Consider the following 26,737-nt stretch of genomic DNA (forward strand, 5'->3'; position numbering starts at 1 on the left):
GATTAAAATAATGCCTCTTAATGTAATAGGGACTACATTACAGCTCCAAAATACAGGGGCATGTACATTATTTTATACTTTTCTATGTTCCTTTTATAGTGCCACCCAACTTCTTCTATACAAACATGCAAGCAAATTAGATTACAGGGACTCCCAACAAAACAAGGAACGGAATGTCTGAGAAGGAGAGACACGACTAACTTTTTTCCCCTTATAGATTTTTGAAAAAGGAGTATTTAGTTAGTTCCCATACTACATGCCCATTGCTCTTGAAGAACACTGTTAAGTACCCATTGCTATCCAAGGATGTTTCTGTCTTAATCTGAAATACGCAGAAAAATAGCAGTATAGGTAGTTAGTAACAATCAGTTTCTTCCTAGGTTGGATAGGGGAAAGACAACCATCCTGCAGTTTGTAGGAAGGTGTTCTGTGAAGGGCTGCCCACCAAAAGGTCTGTCAGCCTGGCTTCAGAATGAAAAGTTGGAGATTTGCACCATCTAATTCCTGGTTTTTCTGTACCTAAGTGTACAGCATAGGCATAAAAATAGTGATTTTTCTTGGTGTACACATTGTGAATTTTTTCCCATGGCAACTCAGAAACTGATTAAAGCTGCCAAAGTGATACAAGTCTTGGTGAAGAAGGTTTGGAACCGTGGAAAAAATCTGCAAAGCTTTTTTGTTGGAAGTTGTGCAGTAGCTGGTTCCTGTCGCATGTAAACACAGCTACAAATTCTTGCCGACAGGAAACTGTCTAAACACAAATTAGTTACCATATGAGGTAATAATGGGATGCACAGGGACTGCTTGCAGCCCCAGCAAGGATATTGCTGGTGTGCTTCTCCAGGATTTCTAGGGACTTATTATTATTTAATATTTAGACAATTATATGCTACAAATGTGCTAAGCAGCAAACAGAAACAAAAATTAACAAGAGCTTAGCTCTTGGGAATATCCTATGTTCTAGATGAGACAACATTTACATCCAGTTCCCAAAAAGTTTACCCACTAAAAAAGGATTGAACTTTCTGTCTGATAAAAGGAATGCGATTAGAAGCCATTTTACTGCTTTGGGATATAGGTAGAATTAGACATGATTCAGGTAGCTAGGGTTAGCTTATGGTCTCTGTTTTTCTTAAGGAATTATAAAGAATCTGTCACTTAAAAAATATTGCTGAGGACTACTAAAGGTTAGGATTTTTGACGTTCTTCCTAGTGTAATAAGAAGAGCAAAAAGTCACAGACATGAATCTTAATCAAATTTTGTAACTTAACTGTGTTATATCTTTTTTTTTTTTTTTTGAAGAGTCAATTCTTAAGGTCACATTTTGACACTTCCCTCAGGCAGAAGCAGATAGCTAAGCTATATGAGCCATGATAATGGGGTTAAGCAAAACAGTTTCTGTTGACCTTTAAACAATGTATCATCTCCCTCTTTGTACAATAGTAAACCATAGCAGCGGTCACAGCAATAGTAGTATCAGTTGCAACTTATTTGTGTATTGTTTTGTTCATCTTCACAGATTTTTGAGAGAGGCATAATATCTTCACATTATGGATTAGGAAACTGAAATTCACAAACATGAAGCACATTATCTAAGGTCATAACCAGGAAGGTGCAGACCCAGGATTTGGATCTGGTCTGTGTTTTACTGGAACACTTGCTTGTTGTGTTAGGCCGCACCACTTCTGATGACATACAGACCTCATAGGTAACAATTCTTACGTCTTCACTAGCATAAATACTATTCTATATTTTTAAGATGTCAAAACAAGAGAAGATTTTTTGTGAAATTCTTTAAGGTATATTTACCCAAAATATAATGAGGACTTGAGCTTGTGGTAGGCTGCTCTTGGATAAACATTTGAATGTTCAGGACTGGAGCTTGACAATCTCCCTGTTTGCTTCTCACTGACCCACTCCCTGGAGGAATAACTATTTGGGATAAAAGTCCTCATTTCTTTCTTCCCTCTAGTGCAAATGCTTTCGGGTCAGAGTCTCTCCCAGTTATAAGGTTACATATAGGTTATATAATCTGTTCTCTGCCTAGAGTATGATTTTTTCTTTTCTTTGGCTAACGCTGGCTCATCTTTAAGTTCTCGGCTGAAGCCTCATTTCCTGCAGTGGCCTTCCCTGACCCTAGAGTTGGTCATTTCCCCCCTTATATATCCAGCTCTTTTCTCTTCTTGACAGCTGTTACACAATTTTGCAATTCTTTGTTTAAAGTCTGTTTTCCTCTGAAGGGAGGAGGGCCATATCTGTCCTTTTTTGGACTTGGTATATATAGGCATTTACTATCTATTTGTTGTATCGACAGTGGACAACTGCCTCTACTTAGGAAGACATTCTCATCTGGAGAGGCTTAGATGGACCAGTGTGGTATTTGGAGACAGGAAATAGGGTCATCAGCTTAGCCAACTCTGTATTAGGCCTTTGAGGAATCACTTTTCTTTCTTTTAGTCCTTATCTTCACGACTTCTACCGTTAGAGATAGTGGTGGGGCCTTGAGGTTGCACAGAAGAACCATTCAGTCTGACCCTAGTCTGGTCCTTAATCTTAAAGGAGCATGAGGAAGAAAAAAAAAAAACAAAAACTGGAGATATCACAATTCCAGATTTTAAGATATATTACAAAGCAGTAGTAATTAAAACAGTATGGCACTGGCATAAAAATAGACACATAGCTTAATGGGTTAGAACAGAAAACCTAGAAATAAACCCACAATTACATGGCCAATTAATCTCTGACAAAAGAGGAATGAATATACCATGGGAAAAAGACAGTGTCTTCAACAAATAATGTTTGGGAAACCGGGAAGCTGCATGCAAAAGAATGAAACTGGACCACTCTCTTTCACCATACACAAAAATGAACTCAAAATGGATTAAAGATGTAATGTGAGACCTGAATCCATAAAAATCCTTAAAGTGAGTACGGGCCGTAATCTCTCTGATACTGGCCATAGCAGCATTTTTCCAGATGTCTCCTGAGGCAAGGGAGATAAAAGCAAAAATAAACTATTGGGACTATATCAAAATTCTTTCTGCACAATGAGGGAAATAATCAACAAAAGTAAAATACAACATATGGAGTGGGAGAAGATACTTGTAAATGACATATTCGATAAAGGGTTATTATCCAAAGTATATAAAGGACTGGTACAAATCAATACCCTGAAATGAATAATGCAATTAAAAGATGGGCAGAAGACATGAAGAGACATTTCTCCAAAGAAGACATCCAGATGGACAAAAGACACATGAAAAGATGCTCAATGGCACTCATATCAGGGAAGTGCACATCAAAACTACAATGAGATATCACCTCACACCTGTCAGAATGGCTAAAAAAAAAAAAAAAAAAAAAAAAAAAAACACAAGAAACAAGTGCTCACAGAGTATGTGGAGAAAAAGGAACCCTTTGCATTGTTGGTGGGAATGGAAATTGGTGCAGCCATTGTGGAAAACAGTATAGAGTTTTCTCAAAGAGTTAAAAATAGGATACCCTATGATCCAGGAATCACACTACTGGCTCTTTACCCTTCAAACACAAAAACACTAATTCAAATGGATACATGCACCTCTTTTTTTTTTCTATTGCAGCATTATTTACAATATCCAAATTATAGAAGCAGCCTAAGTGTCCATACACTTCGATATAATGGATAAAGAAGGTGTGGTGTATGTATACAATGGAATATTGTTCAGTCATAAAAAAGAATGGAATCTTGCCACTTGCAACAACATGGACAGAGCTAGAGAGTATAATGCTAAGTGAAATAAGTCACTCAGAAAAAGACAAATACTATATGATCTCACTCATATCTGGAATTTAAGAAACAAAACAAATGAGCAAAGAAAAGAGACAAACCAAGAAGCAGATTCTTTTTTAAAAAATTCGTTAATGTTTATTTATTTTTGAGAGACAGAGAGAGACAGAGCACGAGCAAGGAAAGGGCAGAGAGACAGGAAGACACAGAACCCAAAGCAGGCTCCAGGCTCTGAGCTGTCAGCACAGAGCCTGATGTGGGGCTTGAACCCATGGACCATGAGATCATGGCCTGAGCCGAAGTCAGTTGCTTATCCAAATGAGCCACCCAGGTGACCCAAGAAACAGACTCTTAAAGAGAAAAAAACCGATGGTTACCAGAGGGGATATGGGTGGGGGAATGGGGAAGAAAGAGGATGGGGATTAAGAAGTACACTTTTCATGGTGAAGAAATTTAAAATGATAATAAAATAGGAATAATTGGTTAAGTTGAAATAAATATTTATTGAGTCCAGTGTGCGTACACAAAAAGTCAGGAGCATGAGAGTCCTAATTCATAAGGACTTCTCACTTGGAAAGAAGGCTTGGTGTAATTTAGGTCTAAAACTGTCTAGCTGATTGATAATAGAGTGTTCATGATTTGACCTGTAGTCTGTGTATCATTTGTAAACCAGTAGCAGGTCAGGTATCTTGCTGAATTGGAGTTCAAAAGTGAAAGCCATTTTTATTAGAACAGTAACTAAAAAAAAATCTACTGGGCTTAAAGTCTTAAGATTTGGAATGTAGGGCCAGTTTTGCCATGATCTATTTTTTGGAGCCCTAGGGAAGCCTGTTCTTGGTCTTAGTTTTGCCTTCCCAGGGTTATTCAGAGGCTAAGATGAGAACATACATGGGAGAGAATTTTAATAGTTATAAAACATAAACTTACTCATATTGTAGTTCATGTTGCTTCAGAAAATTTTCCACAGTGAAAATATCTTCTGCTTTAACACGGAAGTCAACTGTACTGTGAGGTTTAATCTGTGTGACAGAATCTGGTTTCCAGAAGTCAATCTGAATAAAGAGTAAGATATATTGTATTTGACACCTATAATTCAATGAGTGAATTATCATCAAGCACGCTAGTACTCTTCTCCATTGAGTTATTTTTAAATTGAAATCATCCATGAAATCTCTTAAAAACATTTCCTTTGAGTGAACAAGTTGGAACCAAAAGTTAGATGTTAATAACAATGTTTACACATACATACATGGCCTTAACTGATTATCATCAAGCATGAAGAACATGTAATTGTTTCCCATAATGCTAGTTAGTTGCAATATTTTCTATAATGGTTCTTTTCTATTTATTGATTTTCTGGAGCAGTTGCTTATTGACATAGTGGTGTTTGTGGTAATGGATAAATGTGCTGGAATGAATGATGATGAATTAACTAGAACCACAAAATTTAATAGAAAGAGATTGAGCTTTCCTTTTTACTTTTGAATTGATGTATTTTGTTCATTTGTACTTGGAACTCAGCACTGTTCTTGCCACTGTAATGTGCAGAACCAAGATCTACATCTCTGACCTGTGGAGGATATATCAGAGAGGAAAAATGCCTCTTTCCACAGTGGTCATCTTGGCATCATGGCCAGAAACAAAGTGCTCTCAAAGATCCAGACATTTTCATTCATTCAATTATTCATCTGCTGTTACTAGGGACCTATTATGTGCTAGGCTCTGTGCCTGAAACTAGGAATATATTAGTGAGCGAATCAAACATAGCTTCTGTCTTTACCGGGAAGGTTTTAGAGACATTTATGCACAAAAATAACAGGATGACATATTTGAGAATTCTAATGTTTTCCCTTTTGGATGTATGGTTTCAAATCTCCTTTTTTTTTTCCCCATGGAAAAACATTAACTAAGGGTGTGTTGCCTCTCTCAGGTGTCTGTTTTCCTGTTTCTTCCTTGAGCTGAGAAAAGACCTTGAAGCTTGAGGTGATCCTGACAGTGGGTCTTTCTCTGCCCCTGAGTCTCACCCAGTCCCTGTTTATATGTTTACGAGCTAGTCTCCAGCCTGAGACAGGTGATATTTAGGATCACTGCTTGGAAACTTAGAAGGGAGTTTGGGCAAGACTTAGAGGTTGTTCAATTGAAACTAATTAGGTAAGATAATAACATGACTCAGTTTCAGGTACACTTGCCTATGGAGAATCCAATAACCTATATCCTGTCCTGGTAATCTTGAGACCATTGTAGATGTCTAGTGGGTGCTGAGTCATGAGTCAGGACCACAGGGAGTGTCAGGGTAGTAGGAGGCAGAGACATTAGGACAATATCAGAAGGGATTCCAGAAGAAAAGTGTGATTGTCAGTAAGGTGTTGAAGGGAGACAGTACTGATGATTTGATAAGGATTAGCTACAGAATGTGATCTAGTGAGTCATAGATGAGAAAATAAAGATGAAAGTTAAAAGATAGTGGGGGAGGTATAAAGGCATGCCATGATAAGAACAGAGAAAACAAGGGTCTGGTGATGAATTCTAGTTAGCCAACATGGTAAAGAGAAGGGCAATGAAGACAAGCACATTATAGGAAAAATTATATTTTTAAAAGTTAACTCTGAATTTGTGTTCCTAAGAATGCTTGTCATTCCAAGGTGGGATGGGAGAGGGATGTGTATCTTTATTATAGATACAGAGGTTTTGAATTGGTAAAGTACACAAAGTCTTCCAGACATCAGTAGGGAACTTGACAGTGCCCCACCCACACATAACGCTGGGACCTTTTAGTGTACTCAGGGGACCCCTTACCGCCCCGAGCTTCATCTCTGTGAAGGCTCTTTCCCCTGGAACTGGAAAAAGCCAAGCTAACAGGTTGCAGCAGCCAGGAGGTGGCAAAGTAATAACTCTTTACAGAGAAGCACTCAACCAGTGAGCCTGGGAAGTGGATGTGTAAATATTCCAATTCTCTCATTTCTTAGGCGGGATAATTCTGAGGTGGGCGATTTTACCCTTTCTTGGAGTTTCTCTGTAGGAGTAAGCTCTAATCATCGTCTATGGTAGTTGTCTTAATAGTATCCCCTTTGTTGTCTGCCTTCCATTCTCCGCATCACTCCTCACTTCTTTACCAGTGTTCCTTGTACTTCCCCAAAAAAACTTGGCCCCCAAATCTTTGTCTAAGATTCTACTTTGAGGAACCTGTATTAAGACACTAGCTTTTCACTTAGAGCAGCATGTACCTGTATGATATCTTGGTGATGGTTCTGATACAATCTTCAATACATTCAGTGCCAATTCAGAATAGCCTAATTGCTTTATGAGTGGGGTTTTTTTTTTGTGATATTAAGTTGAAAGCTGCCTTTCCTAATCTTTTACTTCTTACTCATTGGTCTTGGCTCTCAGAAATATTGGGAGATCTCTCTCTCTCTCTCTATCTGCCTATCTACACACATATCTGTATCTATGTGTCTATATTTATATCTCTATATCTGTCTGTCTATCGAGACTGAGAGAGACTGAGAGAGATAGAGACTTTTAGGATTCTGCAGTGACAATGATAGATTCTTTAAAATGGAGGCAGAGAAATCTCATGAATATGTTTTTACAGAAAACTTGAAGACCTAACCTGAGGTACTATAAATTTCAGTCTGACATGGGGAAAATTTGTCAGCAAATATACCAGCATCCAACGCTATGAAGTTCTCCAGCTGTGATGCAGACTTACTATACTGGAGTTAGTTGCTAGTGCTTCTTAGGAGAAATGGAACCAAAAATCAGGAAGAACTCTATAGCCTCATAGATGTTTACCAATGTATCAAGTATGGATAAAATTAATAAACTCAAAATATTCTCACAAGGAGATAAATATACATTTCAGTAATCACCAAGACCATGTGAGCGAGATCTATGTCTGAAATATGGAAATAGAGTAAAATATATGATGTGAGATATGGGGAATTGGATTATATGTTAAGAACTTGTAAAACTGAGGTTATAAAATTATAAATCCAGGAAGCTGAGTTAAAAAAACTGTAAAGAGCGTTTGTTGGAGGATAAAGGAATATCTTTAAGTGATAGCACAGTGGGAATGTTAACTTAATAAGGCAGCTAGCTAATAACTGAAGAGTCTTTCTTAAAATATCTTATAGAACCAGCACAAAAGCAAGATTAAGTATGTCCACTGTAAATTCTTTTAGGCTTTTAAAAGAATAAATAGTGGTGTTGGAGATCTTTGGTTCTTTACAAATTTACACAGTTTGTTTCTTCACGTTGCATTTGACTATAAGTTGAACATCTGATAGACTATTTTATCTTGATGGAATTTTCCTTTCTTGTTTGGAGGGTTGACTTCTAATCCAGGCATAGTTCCAGACAGTAGGGAGCAACTTAGTAGTATAGTGGGAGTGATGAGAACACTGGAAGACTGTAACCATGTTACTCTGGGCATATAGACGAACATGGACCTCATCATAGAGAAACAGAGTTCAAGAAAGCACAGAGCAAAGAGGATAGGTTTTATGGTTAGTGCCTGCAATAAAGGAAAAAGTGCAATTCTGATTACAAGGAGATAAAATAAACCCCTTAGTATATAATTACAGATGAAAAGGGGAGGCTGCTAGAGTCCTATGTCATCACAGATCTCTCTAGTGTATTCAACTTGTGAAAAGATATGTTTAAAAGCTGGGAGGAAGGACACATAGCCAAGGATGAATACAAAGACTAGATGCCCTTGTAATGATCTTATCAGGAAGGCTATAGTACAGAATATGCTGCACTTGCAAGATTGCTAAGGAGAAAAAAATATCTCCTTTTCATTCATGTGGGAAACAAAATGAATAAAGAAGAAATGTGCAGTCCCATTGCTTAGAGATAAAGCATGATGCTTGCAGCAGGAAGAAAAGAAAGTTTTCCCGTTTAACTGTTGTTTGGCTTTTGACTTTTCCGAGGGGGTATACCATTTCTTGTTTCTTCTACTTCCACTGAGAGATGAAATTGCCATAAGTAAAGAATTGTTCACATGTTACGATTTTTAGTAGAAATGCCTTCTTTGGAAAGAGAACATAGAGGCCCAAGATAGATGAGGAGACAGGGGATTATACTGGCCATGTAAATTGCATTTATATTCCAGTTGTAGTGATGATAATAATAACAAATACTTAAATAGTTATCACTATGTTCCAAGTGCTTCACTGATATCAAGTCTTTTAAATCTCATAACAATCCTATAAGGTAAATACTGTTATTCCTCTCGTTTGGCAAATGAGAAAGTTGAGATCCAGAGAGATGTCTAAAGTCCAGCTAGCAAGTGGTTGAACAAGGAATTGAATCTAGGAGTCTGAGTCCAGATTCTCTGCTCTTGACTATTGTAAAATGCTGAATTTTAGGGAACTAAAATAATAAAGCACATGTGATTGCAGAACTTCTTCAGCAATCTTGGAGGAATCAGAGCTTGAAGGAATCACTGAGGAGTAGAGGGGGTAAATCTTGGATTTCATAAGGAGGAAAACAGGTGAATTCCAGAAGCAGGAGCTCGTGGGGTTTAGCATGGATTCTGGCAAAGCTGTGGAGTAAACTGAAAGCAGATGGATTGTGAATGCTCAGAAAAGGAAGCTGTGATCCCTGGGAGCCAGCATAGTTTAAAGCAAGAGTAAGTCAGGCCTAATTAACTTCATCTTCTTACTGAAAGAGACCACTAGCCTGATATAATGCTGAATCTAGATCTTAGCAAAGCATTTGTAAAGTCTCTGCATTTATATTCTTCTTTACAAGCTGGAAAGCACAGTGTTAGCTGGAGCTGACACCCCAGTAATGTGGGTAATTGAGTAAACATCTGAGGATAGTTGGTTAATGAATCACTTTCAATACTTAACATATTGGAGGCTCCTGATAAATATGTATTGAATGAATGAACCATGAAGGAGGCCTCTAATTCTGTGCTGACCCCTGATTGACTTAATATTTATCTTTATTAATGACAAAGATAAAAGTTGGGAAGGAGTGCTTGTCAAACTTGCTGGTGATGCAAAGCTAGGGGGAAGAATTATTTCCATGGATGACTGAATTAGTTTTTTAAATGATCTCATCATGCTGAAAATAAACTATAAAGATAAATTTTAACACAGTAAATCTAAAATCCTGCATTTAGGTAAAAAATAAATTAGTCAAGAAGAAATAATACCTTGTCTAAGAAAGATTCATGTGAAAAAAGAATAACCTACTGGTTTCTATTGGCCATAGGCTTATTATAAACTAAGAGTATTCTTTAACTGTTCAAGATGTTTAAAAGAATCTCAGGCCCCATTAACAAATGTCTGTTTTACAGATGAAGACAGGCAATTGTCCTGTAGACTGTATTAATCAGAGCATACCTAGAAGTCTAGTGCCAATTCTGAAAGCTACATTTTAAAAAAGAAATACAGACAGATTGAGCTATATCCAAAGGTGACCAGGAATGATCAGTGTAAACCAGTGCTAAGAGAAATGATAGAAGGCCTGGAAAAGGTAAATCTTAGAGGTAAGACAATATTTGGCTCAACTAAGTCCAATGGGCCAAAGTTAGAGAAGGTAGCTTTCAGCTTCATGTAACAGTTGACTTGTGAGGCAAATGGGCTACTCTGAAAAGCAGCATTCCTTCCATCCTTAAAAGTTCTCAAACAGTTTTTATTAAGGCTAGCAACCAGGGATGGTATTTCTATGGAGGAAATTCCAGTTTGAGTGGAAGGCCGGAATACATGACTCCTTATTTTCTTTCAATTCTAAAAATTTTTTTTTTTTCAACGTTTATTTATTTTTGGGACAGAGAGAGACAGAGCATGAACGGGGGAGGGGCAGAGAGAGAGGGAGACACAGAATCGGAAACAGGCTCCAGGCTCTGAGCCATCAGCCCAGAGCCTGACGTGGGGCTCGAACTCCCGGACCGCGAGATCGTGACCTGGCTGAAGTCGGACGCTTAACCGACTGCGCCACCCAGGCGCCCCTCAATTCTAAACTTTTGAATCTATTTCAGATTATGACACTGTACCTTCTTTTTTTTTTTTTTGGTCCATACCTTAAAAGCCAAAAGAAAAAAAAAAACCCTATAAAAAGATAGATAGATAGATAGGTATTTAGGGGTCTAGCAAATTATTTTGGTTTATATTTCATGAAGAAACAACTTTGGCCCAAGTGAGCTATTTGTGGTCAACAATAGCTTCCTGCTACACTATATATATAATTAAAAATATCAGTTCTCATCCCGTATTCAGTGGATTTACTTTAAGTAGCATAGAGATTTTGGTTTCTTGAAAGTAAAAGAAAAGTATGGAAATCATTCATGGCTTTTTACCTTCTTTGCCCCCAACTCCTTCATGTCATATCATTAAGAGGACCTGAAGCAAGGTCATGAAAACTCAAGCTGTTTGATTTGGAATGAAAGAAAATCAAAGGGAACAGATGATACATGGGATGTGGAAATGAATTTCAAGTTGGACAGAAGCCCAGTTTTTCAGTAATATCCAAGTTGATCATTTTTCACTTTTGCCTTAGAAGGGAAGTGACTGTACATTAGATGTTCTGTGACCTTTGCGACTGTTCCAACTCATCCAGTTGTCATGTCCTGTCAGCTCCTTCAAAAGTTACCATGGATTTATAATACTATAGGGCTATGGCAATCTAATTTAGGCAGGGGAAAAAAAAAGGTATTGTGGCATTAAATGTTTTTCAGGTTATTTCTTGCTATAGTTAATATTTCAGTCATTCTTCCTTTGATGGAATCACAGTGCACTCTAAGATTTTAAAGTAATTGTGAAGCAAACCTATAGTGTTGGATCATTATTTACCTGGGTGGTGCTGGCCAACTCATGGAGTAAGCTGATGTGATTTTCATCTTCAACATTGACACGGAACACCTTCTCACTGAATGGCGAGGTAGCAGAAGAAGAAGAGAAAATGTAAAATTTGGTAATGCATTCAAATTTGGGGGATAGCAAGGAAGAGGACTTGCTCATATAAGGAGTTGCTTACTTACCCTTCAAAGTGCTCACCGGAATGGTGAGCAGATGCTAGGGCCACAGTCACAAGAAGTAAGAGCGCCAACATTGTGACTGACTTGGTCCTTTGGGTGTGTTTCACCTGCATTTATAATCCAAGGTGTTGTTTGTTTTCTTCTTCTGATTGCAGATAGGCACTATCAAATCTTGATTAATGGTTTTCCTGGCATTGTTGCCTTGGTAGGTGTGTAAAGTCTGAGAGGATATCTCTCTCAACACCTGTGGATACAGAGCAAATAATCTCAAGTTCAACCTATTTAATTTGGATGTTAGGCCTTGAATAGTTTGGAGGTAAATGAGTTTTAAATGAAATCTATCTTATAATTTAAATTCTTCGTTGCCAATTTGTATGCCTTTTATTTCTTTTGTTGTCTGATTGCTGAGGCTAGGACTTCTAGTACTATGTTGAACGACAGTGGTGAGAGTGGACATCCCTGTCATGTAAGAAGTCAAACTTTCACTCTTCACAGATGACATGAATGTGTGGAAAACCTGAAAAACTCCACCCAAAAACCTGTTAGAACTGATATACATGAATTCAGCAAAGTTGCAGGATATCAATTCAACGTATAGAAATCAGTTGCATTTCTATACACTAATAATGAAGCAGCAGAAAGAGAAATCAAGGAATTTATTCCACTTACAATTGCAGCAAAGCCTATAAGATACCTAGGGACAAACCTAACCAAAGAGGTAAAAAATTAATACACTGAAAACTATAGAAAGCTTATGAAAAAAAATGAAGAAGACACAAAGAAATGGAGAAACAGCCATGATCATGGATTGGAAGAACAAATATTATTTATGTGTCGATACTACCCAAAGCAATCTACACATTCAGTGCAATCCCTATCGGAATAACAAAAACATTCTCCACAGAGCTAGAACAAACAATCCTAAAATTTGTATGGAACCAGAAAAAAAACCCAAATAGCCAAAGCAATCCTGAAAAAGAAACCAAAGCTGGAGGTATCACGATTCTGTACTTCAAGCTGTATTACAAAGCTGTAATAACAAGACATAGGTGCTGGCACAAAAACAGACACATGGATCAATGGAACAGAGTAAAGAACCCAGAAATGGACCCAAAGATGTATGTGCAACTAAACTTAGACAAAGTAGGAAAGAATATCCAATGGGAAAAAGTCTCTTCAGCAAATGGTGTTGGGAAAACTGGACAGGTACATGCAGAAGAATGAAACTGGACCACTTTCATACACCATACACAAAAATGAATTCAAAATGGATGAAAGACCTGAATATGAGACAGGAAGCCATCAAAATCTTAGAGGAGAAACGGGCAGCAACTACTTTGCCCTCGGCCACAGCAACTTCTTACTCAACATCTCTGGAGGCAAGAGAAATACAAACAAAAATGAACTATTGGGACCTCAGCAAGATAAAAAGCGTCTGCACAGCAAAGGAAACAATCAACAAAACTAAATGATGGAATGGGAGAAGATATTTGCAAATGACATATTGGATAAAGGGTTAGTATCCAAAATCTATATAGAACTTTCCAAACCAAACAAACAAAAAATAAATAACCCAATGAATAAGTGGGCAGAAGACATGAATAGACACTTTTCCAAAGAAGACATCCAGAGGGCTAATGGACACATGCAAAGATGCTCAACATTACCCATCATCAGAGAAATACAAATCAAAACTACAATGAGGTGCCACCTGCCACCTGTCAGAATGGCTAAAATGAATAACTCAGGAAACAATAGATGTTGGCGAGGATATGGAGAAAGGGGAACCCTTTTGTACTGCTTGTGGGAATGCAAACTGGTGTAGCCACTCTGGAAAACGGTATGGAGATTCCTCAAAAAATTAAAAATAGAACTGCCCTATAACTCAGCAGTTGTACTACTAGTGGGTATTTATCCAAAGGATACAAAAAATGCTGATTTTAAGGGGGGGGGGAACATGCACCCTAATGTTTATAGCAGTGCTATCAACAGTAGCCAACTTATGGAAAGAGCCCATATGTACATCAACTGATGAATGGATAAAAAAGACACACACACACACACACACACACACACACACACACACACACACACATATACACACCAGACTATTACTCAGTGATCAAAAAGAATGAAATATTTCCATTTGCAACAATGTGGATAGAGCTGGAGTGTATTATGCTTAGTGAAATAAGTCAGAGAAAGACAGATATCATAGGATTTCACTTGTGTGGAATTTAAGAAACACAGTAGATAAACATAAGGGAAGGGAAGGAAAAATAAGATAAAAATGGAAAGGAAGGCAAACCATAAGAGGCTCATTTTTTTAAAAGTTTATTTATTTATTTTGAGAGAGGCAGAGAGAGAGCCCAAGTGGGGGAGGGGCAGAGAGAGAGGGGGACAGGGGATCTGAAGCAGGCTCTATGCTGAGAGCAGAGAGAGCCCAATGTGTGGCTCAAACACACGAATTGTGAGATCATAACCTGAGCCGAGGTCAGACACTTAACAGACTGAGTCATTCAGGTGCCCCAAGAGACCCTTAAATACAGAAAGCAAATGGAGTGTTGCTGGAGGGAAAGTGGATGGCATAGGGGGGAATGGGCTAAATGGGTGATGGGCATTAAGGAGGGCACTTGGGCTGAGCACTCGGTGTTTTATGTAAGTGATGAATCATTGGGTTCTACTCCTGAAACAAATGCTACACTGTATGTTAACTAAATTGAATTTAAATTAAAAAATATATTTGATAATTTTTTGTAGTATATTCTTCATTTTGAATTGAGAATTATATGTAATAAATTATATAGATATAAGTGTAACATTTGATGAGTTTTGACAAATGTATATATACTCATGTAACAAACATCTCAATCAAAGTTTAGAGCATTTTCATCAGAACTCTCAAAATAACTAAGAAGTTCTTTTGAGAACTTTCTAGTATTTCTGTATTCCCCTCAGGCAACCACTATTTGGATTTTTAGCTTCATACATTGGTTTTGCCTGTACTAAAACTTCATATAAATGAGATCATACCATAAATATTCCTTTGTGTCTAGCTTCTTTCATTGAAGATAATGTTTTTGAGATATATTAGTATTTTTGTTTGCATTATTAGCTTGTTATTCTTTAATAACAAGTAATATTTCATTGTGTGAATATACGACAATTTGTTTATTCATTTTCTTGTTGATGGATACTTGTGTTGTTTCCAATTTTGTGTTATTATGAATAGAGCTGCCATAAAAATTTTTGTACAGACCTTTTTGTTGACATAGGTTTTCACCTTGGGGGAGGTAAATATCTAAGAGTGGAATTGCTAAATAATAATGTAGGTGAAGGTTTAACCTAAGATTCTGCCAAACTTTTTCCCACAGTAGTTGTACCATTTTAAGCTTGTACCAGTATCCAGTTGCTCGAGTGAGTGTGCACTGGTATCTAATTGTGCTTTTAATTTGTATTTATTTCCCTGAAATTTATGATGTTGCATATCTTTTCATATATGTATTGACCATTTATAATTCTTTGTTGTCAAGCATCTATTGAGGTCAGTTGCCTTTTTGAAAAAATTTGGTTATTTGGCTTTTTATTTTTGCTTTGTAGCGGTTCTTTATATATTCTGCATAGAAGTCCTTTGTTAGAAATATGTATGACAAGTATTTCTTCTCAGTAGGTGGCTTTCATTTTCATTTTCTCAGTTTTATCTTTTTATGAGCAGAAGTTTTAAATTTTGATGAAGCTTCAGTTTATATACGTTTTCCTTTTAAAGTTCATGCCTTTTACATGCTTTCCAACAAATCTTTGCCTATCCCAGAGTCTCAAACATATTTGCCTATGTTTCTTTTTTTTTTTTTTTTTTTTTTTTTTAAATTTTTTTTTTCAACCTTTATTTATTTTTGGGACAGAGAGAGACAGAGCATGAACGGGGGAGGGGCAGAGAGAGAGGGAGACACAGAATCGGAAACAGGCTCCAGGCTCTGAGCCATCAGCCCAGAGCCCGACGCGGGGCTCGAACTCACGGACCGCGAGATCGTGACCTGGCTGAAGTCGGACGCTTAACCGACTGCGCCACCCAGGCGCCCCTGCCTATGTTTCTTAAAAGAGCTTTGTCATTTGGGTTTTATGGTGTGAAGTATGGATCAACAAACTTAAAATATGGATCTCCAGTATATCTATTACTGTATGTTAAGAAGACTTCTTTCCCCATTTAATTACTTTGGTTCCTCTGTCAAAATTCATTTGACCATATATGTGGAGTGTAATTTTGGACTTTCTATTATATTCCATTGATCTTGTCTAGTTTTATACCACTATTACAATGTCTTGATTATTATACTTTATAGTAAGTCTTAACATGAAATAAGTCCTCCAACTTTATTCTTTTCTAAGTTTGATTCCAAATACTTCACATTTCCATTTATATTTTGGTACCAACTTGTCAATTTCTATGAAAAATCTTGCTGGGATTTTGATTGGGATTGCATTGAATCTATAGATCAATTTGGGGAGAACTGATATAATTACAATATTTAGACTTTGAACTTATACGCATGCTATCTCTGTATATTAATCTGGGTCTTTGTCAAAAAATGGAAGGGTCTGAAATTTTATCCTACTTATAAGATGATAAGCTGTCCTTCCACAGTTTCATAGAGGCTGGCAGAAGACATGAAATTCCTGGGTCAGAATCAAAGGGCATTATTATGCATGACATAGCAGACAGCATAGACTTTATGGTTGTATCCATCTTTTAATTTTCCAGTCCCATAGGGAAATGTGAAGGTGTCCCAGTTGGATGCTGGGTACAGAGGTTTGTGTCACAGTTGAGGAATATTGAGTTTAGGAAACTCTCAACCTCATGAGGGGCCTGCTAGCAAATCTGTTCAACTTTTGCCTTTGACGTTTGCTTTATTATCCTGGAGGGCAAACAGAACTTTCCTTTGCCACAAAGGGAGATGTCACTTCTGTCTTCCAAGCTGTTTGCTATTTAAACATCTTTGAAAAGATAGTCCAGAATAAGAGCTGTCTTGGGATGTATAGAAACAGAGGGATCCATGGAGAATTGTCTCTCAATACCTACCCTTTTCTATACCCTCTTGATTTCTGGTGAATTTCCTCATGAGTATGCTACTCTGTTGGTCACTCTGATCAATCTGACTGACAGGGGCTAGGACCAAATCCATTCAATTTATCTAATGTGGCATTTAATTAAGGTTAATATCCACAGGACTCTAAGCAGCATGATGAAACCAATCTGTAACATTGACCTCAGCCATTCCTCCCCAGGGTATGAGACCCAACCAGCTGAAAAAATTCCATAAGCCATCAATGTCTGCTTTAGAAAGCCAGGTGGCTTTCTTCTTCAATTTCAGTATTGACTGTTTCGCTTCACCTGAGGCAGTAATACAGTGACAACAGATAACTACTGAACAAACTCTATCATGGCCTGCAAGGAGGGAGTCTATGGGAATTCTATCATGCATAACAACCCTGGTCTAAACAATAAACTAGCTAAATGCAACGGAAAACTCATTCATGCAGGTGAAGTGTTTAGCTATAATGCTGGCTTCACAAGTTCAGTTGATGATTTACACGTCTCTCTTTTTGGTGAATTCTGCCATGTGATAATAGGCCACTGTTAGGTTCAGTTTCACATCCTACTGAATTGGCAGTTCTATTGGAAAGGTAGTTTCTTCTCAAAAATCTAACCCAGATTTTCAGATTGAATCTTAGTGGACTTACTTGGCACATGCATCTGCCTATATTTGAAGCAATTCTGTGGTCAGGATGATGGGATGTGCTGATTGGCCAGGCCTAAGTCATTTGACCACTCCTAGAACCTTAGCATACACCCCATGCAAAATTTCTAATACAGCTATTACTGCTGCTATTGCCACCCTTCCCAGGATGAATCTTGAGCAGTCCTCACTTGTATCTGTCACCAGTTCCCAAGTCAAAGTCAAGATCTTAGGTCAGTGTCCCAGTTTCAAGAGAGGCTGGGAAAGTGGGATTCTGAATTTTAACTTTCATAGTGGGAGCCTTGTATGGCTCTTTAGCTAGAGTATTCTACAAACTTAGAGAAGCAGTTCAGATCTGGACAGTTAAAAAGAATTACAGATATACACTAAAGGAGGGCATAATCATTTGTGGATGACTTGTGGTGTTGTACTTGGAACTTTAAACATACTAGAGAATTTATTTCAGTTGATGCTTTGTGAATGCAAGTAGAGGGCAATTAAGATTTCCAGTTAGTAATTAAAAATTTTTTTGTTAGCTGTAATAGTTTGTCCGTAGATATTGAGATTTCTGCTTCCTATCTCATGTTTATACATTTAAATTCTTATTTTTTATTCGCAGCTTGGTGACTAATAAGTCCGAAAGCACCTTTGTGTCTGTGTTTCATGTAACGGTGTGAGATTTTGGGAGAGTGTGTAAACTGCCCCATGGTGTTATAATTCATCCTATATGACGTCTCAGTTTCTGGAAAAGCGTTTCTCCAAACATATTCCATGGTGTTAAATAGGAAGGGGTTCTGAGGTCAGATGTGTTTGCTTTACGCTAAAAAAAACAAGCTCCTTTAGTGTAGGGTTCTTAGAGTCTTTAATGTGTATGGTAAATCATCAAAAAGGGGGCTCTGACAGCATTTCCCCAAGTATCTCACAGTAGAGCACTGGGTTGGTTAACTCTGGTTGAAATTGGAAGACTTAGGACGTTTGCTGCATTCTGGTATGTTTGGTTGTGGTACATTTTCTTCAAAAGCATCACTTAGGACCAGTGATTTTGGGAACACATTTTGGGAAGCTTTAGACTGAGATCACAAATGGAATCACATTAACTAAAGAGTATGGTTTCGTGGATTCTTAGTCTGTTTTGTTCAAGGACAAAGAGTTTATTGTGACTTCAGCATTAAGGTCACTAGGCTAAGTGCTGTGGAGCATTCAGAGATGAAAGGGACTTAATTTCTGCTCTTCAAGCCTTGTTGTGCCAGGCATGCAAGTGGTTAGGCACAAATATTAAAGGAGTAGTTTTCTTGACATCTTCCTTCTTTGTTTTAGAGTGTGGATTTAACAATTGGGTCAATGGATGATTCTGGGTAAACTGTTCTCTCAACTTGTGTGCTACATAGAACTAGTGGGTGAGGGCTCTTCTTCACTGTTAAGGACAAAATGATATAAGGGAAGAGAGATAAATTAGGGAATGTGTAATTTCTGTTTAATCAGAGAAAATAGTTCTAATGACTTGGACGGGTTCAAGTATTTTGTACATGTATTTGTGTCTGTTGATATTGAACAAGAGGAATTTAATTTAATTTAATTTAGTTTTATTTTATTTTTTATTTATTTAAAAAATTTTTTAAACATTTATTTATTTTTGAGACAGAGAGAGACAGAGCATGAACGGGGGAGGGTCAGAGAGAGAGGGAGCACAGAATCTGAAACAGGCTCCAGGCTCTGAGCTGTCAGGACAGAGCCCGACGCGGGGCTTGAACTCATGGACCGCGAGATCATGACCTGAGCTGAAGTCGGACGCTCAACTGACTGAGCCACCCAGGCGCCCCCAGAACAAGAGGAATTTTATATAAAAATTATTTGTTCGTAAATCTTGTATCATCATCATCATCGTCATTATCATCATATTCTATCATCAATTGCTAGACCATTTACTATGAAAGGAGAACTTTGGTGCTTTGATTCTGATATTAAAAACACAATAGGATTTCAGATGATAGAGGCGAAGCTCCTAAATGGAGAATTATTTCTGAAAAGTTAGCTTTTTTTTTGTTTCCATCTAGCAAAAGAAATGATTAGTTCAGTCAAAATTCTGCTCAAATCCTTACCTTAACTGAATTGTCCAGTTGTTTGTGAGGCAGCCAGAATTTCCCTATAACTTGATGGGTGTAACTGATTGATGACCCAATCTGTTGGTATTGCTCCAAGGAGGGCAAAAACAACCAGAAAATGTTATCCAGGTGCACCAATGGCCTGTTAGCTTTGTGTAATTATATTTAATATGCAAACAAGCTGTTTTTTTTTTTTTTTTTTTATGGATGTGAAGAAGGAGGCTTGTAAACATTTTCTTGGCTGGTTTTTCTCTCTGGCATTTACTGATGTTGATGTATGTTTATACATATGTTTTTAAGCATGATTATCATCATTAATGGATGTGGTCTGCATATCTCTGGGGGAATGTTGTTTACTACTGAATTGTAGACCAGTATTTTTGAAAGCTGGAAGATAAACAGGACAACTTCACCCCATAAATCTTACCACCTGACTCATCAATTTGAGGTTCCTTGTTGAAACAAGGAAAACATCTTTAATCAAGCAAATATTTGGAAACTGCAAACATATCTCTATTTGGAATTTGGGAGATAATTAAAATGGACAAGTTGTGATTGATTAACTCTTGAAGAATGGGTTAGTTTGAAGGCAGTTGGTTCTCCTTCTATCCTTGTATCAACACTCCATCAACCGGAATTAAGAAAACAGCATAACCAGGCTCCAGCTCCTTGCTGAGGGCAATTAATCAGGACAGAAGAGTAGGGAGGTAGATTGGAATGGTGCCAAATAAATCAACCTGTTTTTGTACCTACATTTATCTTTGTTAATTCTTATAGGCCATCTATCTTAATATTTTGATACTGGATTTGTGTGTTAGATTATGGATTTTAGGAAAAAAATCCAAGGTATTTTGAATTATTAAATGAATAAATTAAATGTTATATTTCCATATTAACATCTTTACTTTATTGGAAACAAACTTGTAAGAAGACGTACATTTATATCTTTAATTCAAATATGAGAAATGTTTGTTTTTTGCTAGTTTGTAAGGTAGTGGGGAATTATCTTTATTCTTAAAATGCCGTAACAAAACGTCAAATTGCTTAAAACCTTTTGAGGAAAGGGCAGGTTTTAATAAATAAATGTTAATTAAAATTCTGTATGGGTAGAGAAGTAAAAGCATAAAATCAATTCCAAAAAACAAAATGCCAATATTTTCTGACAACCTGTTTAATATTTACCTGATATGAATCTTCAAAAAGGTCTGTGTTCTACTTTGTATGGCTCCAGTTCAATTTCAATTTATTCTTAAAATTAGCTTGGAAGGGCAACCTCCAGGCGCACAGATAATACAGCTGATGCTGTCATTTGGCAGTTTACTTCTAACCACCAGATTGTTTTTTCTGTCCTCAGATTCTGACTCATTGAGACTCTTGTGCTTTTTATTATATTACTATGAGGTCATTTGATAGGCTAACCTATGATGGCCAGTCTGGTTGACATGGTTGAGAGTAACAGGTTGACCACAGATTCTCCTCGAGTCATTTGAAAAAGTTGACATTTAAGTGCTTAAAAGATGACGAGTACAATGGATGTTAGCACTTGGATGTTCACCCTTTGGGAGGGATATATTTTAACGCTGGAATGTTTTACAGTCCCTTTGAAGAACTAGATATTTTATCACCATACTTTAAAATAATAAGATCCTTCAAAAGACTTTTGAGAATTAAATAGCTAATTTGACACCTTGATTGAGATTTAAAAGAAGATTCAGAATCTTAGATTGTTCAGTTTCCTTTTACCTTGGAAGTTTTGGTCTCCAAACGCAAGGAGGGTTGAAGTTGCTTCACAATTAATGACCTAATTTTGCAGCACTGCATGCTGTTCCCCAACATTGATCTGACTTGGAGGCAAGTCTGTTAAACATGATGTCAGCAGGAATTATTTTGACATCTGCCAGAAGCAGTAACATAAGGCTCAAGAAGTTTTCATTTTAGAATGTGGTAGCCCAGAATATTCATCTGTATCTATACTAATGGGCAGTCAAAGATGGTAGCAAAGTGTTCAAGAGAAGAAGCCACAAGGAAAGGTAATCACATTAATCAATCCAAGAAAACATCAGTTTTCTCAGGAAACATTGGGACGTAAGGCTGAAACACATGAAAATATCCTTCCTAATTTCAAATCAGAACAGCAGTATCAAAGGCACATTCTTCCTTTTGATGGTGTCTGGTATTGCTTTATTGCCATGAGTGGTGATTACAAACTGCATGAAATGCCATCCCCGATACATGGAATATTGGCTGTTGACAGGTCCCTCTTCATCTGAGAAGAGTGCCTCTGTGGATGGGCTACAGTTTTTATTTTCAGGATTGATGATCCAGCATCAGATTATATGATAAACTTGCTCAAAGCATGATCTTGTGTTTTCTAACGGTGTTAGAAAACATTCAGTGTCTGCATTTCAGAATGGTAACGCAAGGATAAATCAAATAGCAAATTAAATTTAGGTATGCCATCTGCTGCCTTTGTTTTATGAATTCTAGCCCATAGGACATTGACTGGGCATGAATGTATAAGCCATTGTCTTTTATTGTTGGACTTACTACAAATATTGGACAAATGTTCATCCATGCTGTCAGTCTTCTTGGAAAGAGTAAAATTCAGCAAAAGTGAAAAATTCTTTTGGTTGTTGTAGGTTTCGTGTTTTAATAAAAATGAACCACAACAGAAGAAAAAACAGCATGTATTCGTTTCTCCAAGTGCAACATCTCAGCAGGCTTTAGGAACTCATCCACAAGGGGTAAATTGTCTAATGCGTAATTGTAAGCAGAACTGTAAAAAGCCATATTAGGCTTCCATGATTTTATTCTCTTCTTCTGGTAAAAGGTCATTACTTCTCCCTGGGCCCCTAATGGTTAAGCCTTTTACAACTTTTTCATTTCCAAGAAAGTTCTTGATTTCTTCTGATGGTGACTCTTATGCCATGTCTTTACTTCACGGTGTTTTCCGTAAGCCGTTATGTTTTTTCCAGAGTTTCTGAGGAAATTTTCTTAATACTCCTTAAAAACTTAAATTTTGAAAAGTCTCCACTTTCTTTGAGCACTTTAATGTAAAGTATGAATTTATAGCCAATGAAATTACCTTTTGGTATTATCATTTACATGCATTTTAAACTTTTGATGTCTATGGCTAGTCTGGCTCTGTAGCAGCATTGGCTGAAATTCAGTGGTTACCAGGACCAGTAAGAGCTGCTTTTCAAGGACTTTCGTAGATTTTTAGCTAACACCATAAAATGAGTTCTCTATTTCTGAGGCTAATAAAAGTCTTAATGATATGTGCATCCAACAGATGGGACAGAGGGCTATTTTGGCAGTGGGCAGTTGAAATCTGCCCTCAGTTTGTATAAGGCTCTCACTAAAGTCAATAAAAGGTAATTTTCACACACAATTTAATTCAGAGTATAAAATGTGGGAAGAGTAGCTGGTTTAAGTCCAATGGGCATAAGGGTAGCATTTGGTAAAAGTTTTGTTTGATGGCAAATTTTAACTGACAGACAAGCTGATAAAAAATATAGGATCAGGTCACAAATTGTGGACAATGGAAGGGCCTCAGAGGCAGAGGAAGGACACAGCTTCCCCAACATCTCTGGCATAAGCAGTGATGATTGGGGGGAAAAAAAAAAGCTCTTTCTCTCTCTTTTTTATTCCTAGTTTTTTTTTTTTTTTTCCTTTTCGAAACCATGCATTTGCTCATGTTTCTACTTAGCATGCTATCCAACAAACAAAATGTTCACATAAACCAGTAGCATGGTGTGGGAGCATCATAATGGGCATCAGGCAGATCCAGAATATATACTCCAGCCATGTAGGGTCAGGTCTGTGGCTCAGATCTCCTGATGTAAAAGAGAGACTCCATACATTCTGGTTATGGTGAGGGGATATCATGTTTAATGCAGGTATCATGTTTAATGCAGATAAATGAAAATTATGCATAGGAACCATTAGTGACTGCTTTTTAATGAATTTATTAAATGACTTATTAATGATTTATTCACATTAATAGCTTACATGTGTTTTGGGAATAATAAAAAAAGTCAGTGTGTTTTTAACATGCATTATTTTATCTGATGGCTGGTGATCTCTGAACGTGGTTAAATGTATGCATGGTAGGTATGAAGAACAGGCATTCTGGCTCATTCATTGTTAAATCTTTGAAGGCAGATACTGTAACTCTATATACCAAGAATACATGTCAAATGAAAAATGACTTTATAGTCATGCAATTGGTAACATTTTGTAGACTACTGTAGGTTTTCTCAATATTACCACTGTTGACATGTTGGGCTGGATAACTGTCTTTGTGCAGCCTGTCCTGTGCCTTGTAGGATATTTAGCACTTTCCCCTGACAGTGCTGATTAGATGCCAGTAGTAATCTCCCTTACTGCCTCTGACAACCAAACATGTCTTCAGACATTGGGTAATGTCACCTCAGGGCTAAGTTTCTCCTGTTGGGTCCACTGATGGGATTAGCTTGCTTTCAAATCTAGCTATGGCTTACTTGAACTTTAGTAAGGCTGTAGATGGAGAGGCAAATCAGGAAAAAAGCATATGTGTAGTAGGTTTAGATTAGACATTGGTTTTGGCTTTTTGATGTCTGTGTCGGCATACGTAAGAGCCAATAAAGCATTAAATAACAAGATGGTGTCAGCGACAGTAAGGTACTTACATGATGCTAGCGTGAAAACGATGCTTGCTCCAGTAGATTATTCTTTGGAACTGTGCAGAACAGAGAGGTTGGCAGCTTCGTAGGCAGCTGCAGTTTTGTGAGATGAAGTGGGACAACTTTACCCAGGACAAAAGAAATTTTAAGCATGGCTTGAGGAGTGGAAGCTGAGATGTGACAAGTGGCCTACAAAGAGGGCAGCAGTTATGAAGTGGGGGGGGGGGGGGGGGATGGGCTTTTCTTGAATAGAAGTAATTTGATTTCTTTACTGTTCCATGCATTTGTTCCTTGTGAACATATACAAGGGCTTTCAGGCCCTTAGGGAAACTGAATTCCCTGCACAGTCCAGCTGAGCATAGAGGCTGTGACCAAAGTAAATGGGCTGGATGCTTCTTATTGTTCCTCATCGTTCCTGAGCTCGAGTCCCTCTTTGCTTTCCAGGTGAAGACAAACTAGAACAGGAGGAACTAGGCCTTGTGTATTTATGTCTCCTTTTTTTTTCTTTCGTTATTTAGTGATGATACTGTCTCCCAAAAGTGAAGAGAGGAAGAGGGACTCATTTCTTGCTAATTCTTGTCACTTTATGATCCAGGTAAATTATTTTTGTTATCCTTGACATTTTCCCATTGACTGTAACACATTCTGGACTTTGGCCTGCCTGTGCAAGTACTAGACATTCTTCCTTATTGATGTGCTTTTTTTCTTTCATTCTTAACACATATTTTTAAAAGAAAACTCTTTATTTAGAATTTATATTTATTCATTTTGAGAGAGAGAGAAAGAGAGAGAGAAAGAGAGCAAGCGAGCACAAGCGCACAAGTGGGGGAGGGACAGAGAGAGAGAGAGAGAGAGAGACAGAGAGAGAATCCCAAGCAGGCTCTGCACTGTCAGCAGAGAGCCCATTGTGGGGCTCGAATTCACCAACCCTGAGATCATGACATGAGCCAAAATGAGGAGTTGGATGCTTAACTGACTGAGCCACCCAGGTGCCCCTCTTTATTTAGGATTTTTAAAAAAGTAGAAACAATCTTAAAAAGCTAATGTAATTTGCTAATTTCTGAGTTACAGAATTCTTAAAATGTGTAACTCCTTACTAGGTGATTTTAGAAGAGGGTAGTTTCAGGAATGAAGTGAATGGTGCATTTTCATTTAGAACAAGACTGTGCTTTGGTGAGAGTTTGAGTGTGGATGCTGAAGTGCATTTCAGGGTTAGGAGATTATGATAATTGTTGGGAGCCTGCTTAAGTGTTCATATCTTCTTGATAATAGATCTGTTTCAAGTTGTCTTTCGTCATTCCAGATGCCATAGTTGTCCAAACATCCGTGCCTTTGTTCAAGCTCTGCCAGCTGCTTGAAATATCTTCCTTTCTGAATTCCAGCTGAAACAATCCTTTACCTCCTTACTAGAGTTCATTGAACCCAGGACACAGTGTTCCCTGCAAACCAGCGCCTCGCCCCCCAACCCCCCCACCTTTTCATATGTCTCAATTAACTGGGGTTCTTACAATGAATAGAATGTCATCAAATTGGTGACTTTTTTCTTGTATACAAAATAATGGTTTATTTTATAAATGATGGTGATTTAGATGTGATGAAATACATTATGAATGTAAATGCCAATGTGTTATCCAAGTAGAAATGTGCAGTAGGCAGTTGGAATTGATGGGGCCTTTGGAGAGGTGAAGGTGCAAAATCTATTCACCCGTTCCAATAACTCCCCAAATCTCAATGCATTATAGCATCAACCCTAAGACCTAAACTGCTGAGAGGTCATGTAAACTAAGGATTGATGAGGAAGTAAATTTACAAAGTTGTGTAACTGTAACCAGAATTCAATTTTAGAACCTTTCTGTTACCCTAGATAGATCCTTAGGTTCCTTTGCAGGCAATCCTTGCTCCCACCCCTAGTTCCAGGTAGTCACTGATCTGCTTTCTATCTCTTAGGTTTTTATTCTCTAGATATTTCAAATAAGTGGAATAATAGAATATGAGTCTTTTGCACCTGGCTTATTTCATTTAGCATAATGATTTTGAGGTTCATCTATAATGTATCATCTATGACTAGTTCATATCTTTTTATTCCTGAGTAATATTTTATTGTCTGGATGGGCCACATGTTGTTTATACCTTCACTAGTTAATGGGCAGTTGGATTGTTTCTAGTTTTTGGTAATTATGAGTAATGCTGCTAAGAACATTCATATTTAATTCTTTATGTGGATATGTGTTTTCATTTCTCTTGGGTACCAACACAATAATTTCTCGATCAAACTATGGATTTTTGTCTCAAGAGCGGGATGTTATTCTATAGACATCTTTGAAAATTTCTTTTTACATGGGGTTGTATTGAGACCTTGAGTTATATACCTAAAAATTAAAATACTAATGAGTATGTGAATATGAGAAGTGCAGCTAAAAGGCTGTTAAAATTTACTTGGCATCTGGTACAATTTACTGTCATTCACTGGTAACTACCTCCA

At 37.4% G+C, this 26,737-nt stretch overlaps 1 protein-coding gene across 3 annotated transcripts in view; it reads right to left on the reverse strand.

Annotated features, from left to right (window-relative positions):
• CPB1 (carboxypeptidase B1) overlaps nt 1–26,737 on the reverse strand; it is a 56,713-nt gene that overhangs the window by 21,871 nt on the left and 8,105 nt on the right. For 2 of the 3 annotated variants that reach the window (XM_045503345.1, XM_045503346.1), the window contains 3 exons: nt 11,758–11,998; nt 11,570–11,645; nt 4,695–4,819 (listed from right to left, as the gene is read on the reverse strand). In XM_045503345.1, coding sequence (XP_045359301.1) covers nt 4,695–4,819; nt 11,570–11,645; nt 11,758–11,867 — 311 coding nt within the window. In that variant the 5' untranslated portion in view covers nt 11,868–11,998. Of the gene's footprint in view, nt 1–4,694; nt 4,820–11,569; nt 11,646–11,757; nt 11,999–19,588; nt 19,677–26,737 lie in introns of those variants that run through there. The other variant, XM_045503347.1, reaches the window with a different exon arrangement.

Source organism: Leopardus geoffroyi, chromosome C2, assembly GCF_018350155.1.
Source record: "Leopardus geoffroyi isolate Oge1 chromosome C2, O.geoffroyi_Oge1_pat1.0, whole genome shotgun sequence".
NCBI classification, from domain to species: domain Eukaryota; kingdom Metazoa; phylum Chordata; class Mammalia; order Carnivora; family Felidae; genus Leopardus; species Leopardus geoffroyi.